Source organism: Cryptomeria japonica, chromosome 8 (genome assembly GCF_030272615.1).
Source record: "Cryptomeria japonica chromosome 8, Sugi_1.0, whole genome shotgun sequence".
NCBI lineage: Eukaryota > Viridiplantae > Streptophyta > Pinopsida > Cupressales > Cupressaceae > Cryptomeria > Cryptomeria japonica.
In genome coordinates, this window is record NC_081412.1 from 407,267,124 (window position 1) to 407,272,762 (window position 5,639).

Below are 5,639 nucleotides of genomic sequence, written 5' to 3' on the forward strand. Positions count from 1 at the left end.
TCATCACCACCACACTAACTAATGAGTGTCACTAATGTGACTTGTTAAAAGTAATACATGCCACATGTTTAGCAAACAAACTTGCAGTAAAAATGTTAATAATTGATACTAAAACAAAAGAATTAGGTTGTCCACATTGTAAATTACATGACAGCATATTTTATTTGAGCGCCAGAATGGCACCTGCGTGGGTATGTGAACTTCTAGATAGTGAGCAGTTAAAGATCATGGCAAGAACATGTTTGAATATTTGATTTTGGTATATGAAGAAACACATAATGATGATCCCATCAAAGCATGCTTAGTTTACGCCGTTGATGGCTGCTTTATCAAAATGTTATAGCTTTATCTACTACTACTTGTAATCATGCCCTATAGCAGTCTTTAATGGCGTCTTTATTGCTAAACTTAATAACTACCCCAACAAATATAGAGGATCATTTCAACCAATTCAAAATTCAAACTAAGAACCAAAAAACAAATTCAAATTCAGTTCAGAAAATTAAATAAGAACCGTTAGATGAGCAAACAGCTCATCCTATTCTCCAACGGGTCTTTTCTACTTTGGAAGTTGGGAGGGACCATCTTCTAGCCGTTGGGTTTCTCAGTTATATAAAGACCCGAATCTGTGCAATTTCGTTCCATATCACATTTGTTCGTTCTCGTTTTGCTGGGAGTGATAGTGTTCTTGATTGCCCATCAGCAGAGTCTGGTTCATATTGTATTTTGAAGAGAAGATGAGGGAAATTCTGCATATTCAAGGAGGGCAGTGTGGCAACCAGATTGGTGCCAAATTCTGGGAAGTTGTGTGTGCTGAGCATGGAATTGATCCCACTGGGAGATACCAGGGGACCACTGATCTGCAGCTGGAGAGAGTGAATGTGTACTACAATGAGGCCAGCTGTGGGAGATTTGTTCCAAGAGCTGTGTTGATGGATCTGGAGCCTGGCACCATGGATAGTGTGAGGTCAGGCCCTTATGGTCAGATCTTCAGGCCTGATAATTTTGTTTTTGGTCAGTCTGGAGCAGGCAACAACTGGGCTAAGGGCCATTACACAGAGGGGGCTGAGCTCATCGATTCTGTGCTTGATGTGGTCAGAAAGGAGGCAGAAAACTGCGATTGTCTCCAAGGTTTTTCACTTTCCTTAGATTGATCTGTACTTATCGTGCATTTGTTGACTTGCTTGGTTCTTGTTTGTAATGCTTTGGAGGATTGCACTTTGGATTTAGTGGGATGGTGCTTTGGAACAGTGTTTTATTCGTTGTTTTCAAATTCTGTACAGGATTTCAGGTATGCCATTCTCTTGGAGGGGGCACTGGGTCTGGAATGGGCACGTTGCTGATTTCCAAAATCAGGGAAGAGTACCCAGATAGAATGATGCTCACATTCTCTGTGTTCCCTTCTCCCAAAGTCTCTGATACCGTTGTGGAGCCTTACAATGCTACGCTGTCTGTTCACCAGCTGGTAGAAAATGCAGATGAGTGTATGGTTCTTGACAACGAGGCGCTCTATGACATTTGTTTCAGGACCCTCAAGCTAACTACTCCTAGCTGTAAGCATTTCACTTGGATTCCGTTTTTTAGCTTCTTAACACCCTAGGATTTGGGTTTAATTAACCAGTTAAATGGAATTGTAAGAGTTTGTATGTGATTGTTTTAATTTCAGTGGTTAGCCCTCTAGGGTTCTGGGTGGACTATATAAGGATTTTGGATACAGGGTTAGGCCCGTTAAATGTTGCTATGATTTGGGATTACTGTGGGGTTAGGCCATAGAGGTTTAATGGGTCTTACGAGGCGAGATTTTATGTTTAGGAGCTCGTTCTGGGTGTACTGCTTAGATATAGGATACCGAGCTTTGAGGCCTGTGAAATGTTACTTTGTTCTGGGTTTATTGTAGGGTTCGAGATGCAGGTTTTATAAATCTTACGAGACAGGATTACAGGTTTAGATGCCTGTTTCAGGTTATGTTGATTTGGGTGTACCGTTGAGATATAGGATGCAGGGTTACGAGGCCTGTTAAATGTTGCTTTGATTTGATTTTACTGTAGAATTTAAGATGGAGGTATTATGGGTCTATTTGAGGCGGGAGTTCAGAATTGAAGTCATTTTTGATATAGGTGTATGATGCCTGTGAAATTTTCCTTTGTTTAGGTTTTATTGTGGGTTTTATAGATCATACTAGGCGAGATTACAGATTTAGAAGCCTGATTCAGGTTATGTTGATTTGGGTGTGCTGTTTATGTAGGGCGCAGGTTTAGGAAGCCTGTTAAATGTTGCTTTGATTTGGTTTTGCTCTAGGATTTAAGATGGGGGTTTTTATGGGTCTATTTGAGGCTGTAGTTCACAATTGAAGACATTTTTGATCTTGGTGTTTTGTTTGTGTGCAGTTGGTGATCTGAATCACTTGATCTCTGCAACCATGAGTGGAGTTACATGCTGTCTAAGGTTCCCCGGGCAGTTGAACTCAGATCTAAGGAAGCTTGCTGTGAATCTGATTCCTTTCCCCCGTCTGCATTTCTTCATGGTGGGATTCGCCCCCCTGACCTCCAGGGGGTCTCAGCAGTACAGAGCACTGACTGTTCCAGAGCTCACACAGCAAATGTGGGATTCCAAGAACATGATGTGTGCTGCAGATCCTAGACATGGAAGGTACCTGACAGCCTCTGCCATGTTCAGAGGGAAGATGAGCACTAAGGAAGTGGATGAGCAGATGATCAATGTTCAGAACAAGAACTCATCCTACTTTGTGGAGTGGATTCCTAACAATGTGAAGTCCACAGTGTGTGATATACCCCCTACTGGGCTGAAGATGGCTTCCACATTCATTGGGAACTCTACTTCCATTCAAGAGATGTTCAGGAGAGTGAGTGAGCAGTTCACAGCCATGTTTAGGAGAAAAGCCTTCTTGCACTGGTACACAGGGGAGGGAATGGATGAGATGGAGTTTACAGAGGCAGAGAGCAACATGAATGACTTGGTCTCTGAGTACCAGCAATATCAGGATGCCACAGCAGATGAAGAAGGGGAGTATGATGATGAGGAAGAAGAGCTTCAAGATATGTAATGTGGTGCAACAACATTCAGTTGTTGCTATAGTAGCTTTAGACTGTTTACTTATCTCTCCCTGTAAACAATTAAATGCGATTATTAATACAGTAGCTTTAGGCTGTTCACTTTCTCTCTTTGTAAAGAATTAAGTGCACTTGATATATTTTTAAATTTGATTCTGCCTTTCCACTTTCGAGAATGGCTTATTCCTATTAAAAATCCCGAGACTTGCAATTGTTGCAGAAAATTTGTTTTCATGCTGGATCAAGTTTTCATGTCGAATTGAGAATGGATTTTTAATATTATAATTTTTATCTCCGTTAAGGGTCAGCATGCAATTCTTGAAATAAGAAAATATAAAATTATTGAGCAAGCATCTTTTCAAATGTGAAGGGAGTTAAAAGGCAAGATTATGTAGATAATATGTGCTAAAGCTTCAAGGGTATTTGCATAATAAATATTTTGGTACATCAATTGAAAAAGTATTTATTAGGTCTGGGGCCACCTTAATAGAAAAAGGCAAGATTATGTAGATAATATATGCTAAAGCTTCAAGGGTATTTGCATAAGAAATATTTTGGTACATCAATTGAAAAAGTATTTATTAGATCTGGGCCCCCCTTAATAGAAAAAGTGTTTATTAAGGTGGGGCCACCTTCATATAAAAAAATATTTGGTAAAATTTTTAGATACATTTTATTGTTCATAAAAGTATTAATTGAAAAGTATTCATTGAGAGGGCATCTTTGTGGGACCATTAATACATTTTTATAAAAGTATTTATTAGTTGGGACCATTTTTTATAAAACATTAATTAAAAAGTATTCATTGAGAAGGTATCTTTGTGGGAAAACTGTGTGCTAAATGAAAATTTTGTTAGGTGTGGTGGGCTATGGCAAAACATCTTTGTGGAAAAATGATCATATAAAAAAATATTTGGTAAAATTTTTAGATACATTTTATTGTTCATAAAAGTATTATTCATTGAAAAGTATTCATTGAGAGGGCATCTTTGTGGGACCATTAATACATTTTTATAAAAGTATTTATTAGTTGGGACCATTCTTTATAAAACATTAATTAAAAAGTATTCATTGAGAAGGCATCTTTGTGGGAAAACTGTGTGCTAAATGAAAATTTTGTTAGGTGTGGTGGGTTATTGCAAATTTTCAAAAATCTTGTTGGATGAGTACTTCTTGACAAAATTTTAAAGATTGGTACCATATAAAAGTTTTCATATTATTTGGGGGTGACGGTGGGGGCCGAGGCTTTTGTGGAAAAATGGAGTGCCAAATGAAAGTATTTAAAGTATTTGTGGCCACCTTAAAGCAAAACTTTTGGAGGCAACATAAATTGACACTGTTGGATGGGTTATTGCAAATTTTCAAAAATCTTGTTGGATGAGTACTTCTTGACAAAATTTTAAAGATTGGTACCATATTATTTGGGGGTGATGGTGGGGGCCGAGGCTTTTGTGGAAAAATGGAGTGCCAAATGAAAGTATTTAAAGTATTTGTGGCCACCTTAAAGCAAAACTTTTGGAGGCAACATAAATTGACACCTTGTTGGATGGGCCCATCTTTAATTGGGGTGGTCACCATTGTTGCCAAACTTTAAAGAAAAAAATGTTAGCTAGGACAACCATTTCAATTGATACATCAATTAAAGGTCCTTTCTAATACACCAATTGAAAAAAATAGTGGAAATACATTTGTTAGTTGGGGTGACCACCTTTCAATTCATTAGTGGCTTCTGGATTAGATTGTGTAAGAATTTTTTACAATCAACGTTTCGAATCCAAAAGCCACTAATGAATTGAACATGGATTGTGGAAATTTGATAGCTTTGAGTGACCCACCTTTCAATTCATTAGTGGCTTCTGGATTAGATTGTGTAAGAATTTTTTACCATCAACGTTTCGAATCCAAAAGCCACTAATGAATTGAACATGGATTGTGGAAATTTGATAGCTTTGAGTGACCCACCTTTTTTATTAGCAACATTTAAAAGTTTTCTTTGTTAGTTTGGTCATCTATATTGACATCAATTGAAAAATATTTCTTAATGGAGGGTGGAGGCTTCGTGGAATAAAATCTAGTACCATTTTGAGAGTATTTAAATCTTGGGGGGGCTTAATGGAGGGCGAAGGCTTTGTGGAAAAAATCTAGTACTATGGGCTTAATGGAAAAAATGTAGTACTATTTGAGAGTATTTAAAGGGCTTTATGGAAAAAAACTAGTACTATTTGAGAGTATTTAATAGTTGGGGTGGCCCAAAATTACAATTCATGAATAGTGAAAAAGTATAATGTATGTGAGTTTTTAACCCTTGTGTTTTCAGCCCTCCATTCAACATAGCTAGAAGAGCATGAAATATACAACATGATATCTTAAAATTAATGGTCCAATTACAATCAAATATTCATTTAAAATAAAAGTATTCATAGACAACTAATTATTAAATAGATTTTATAACAAAAATATTTATAAGATATGGATTGCACTTAGTACACAAATATCATTTTGTTAGTACACGTAAAACTTTTTAAGCAAATACCTTGGAATTGTTCTTGGATTAGATTGTGTAAGAAT

The 5,639-nt window shown here is 37.2% G+C and overlaps 1 protein-coding gene across 1 annotated transcript; it reads left to right on the forward strand.

Annotated features, from left to right (window-relative positions):
- Positions 1–302: 302 nt before the first annotated feature.
- LOC131028588 (tubulin beta chain) lies at positions 303–3,178 on the forward strand. Its single transcript, XM_057958902.2, has 3 exons — positions 303–1,131; positions 1,284–1,553; positions 2,388–3,178. The coding sequence occupies exons 1-3, from the start codon at positions 738–740 to the stop codon at positions 3,062–3,064; spliced, it is 1,341 nt and encodes a 446-aa protein (XP_057814885.1). The 5' UTR covers positions 303–737; the 3' UTR covers positions 3,065–3,178.
- The last annotated feature ends 2,461 nt before the right edge of the window (positions 3,179–5,639 follow it).

Excerpts from the sequence above, each read along its gene's own strand:
- LOC131028588 (XM_057958902.2), top strand. The coding sequence starts at position 738 with ATGAGGGAAATTCTGCATATTCAAGGAGGGCAGTGTGGCAACCAGATT. Across the intron at positions 1,132-1,283 it reads AAACTGCGATTGTCTCCAAG|GATTTCAGGTATGCCATTCT; the intron begins GTTTTTCACTTT and ends AATTCTGTACAG. Across the intron at positions 1,554-2,387 it reads CAAGCTAACTACTCCTAGCT|TTGGTGATCTGAATCACTTG; the intron begins GTAAGCATTTCA and ends GTTTGTGTGCAG.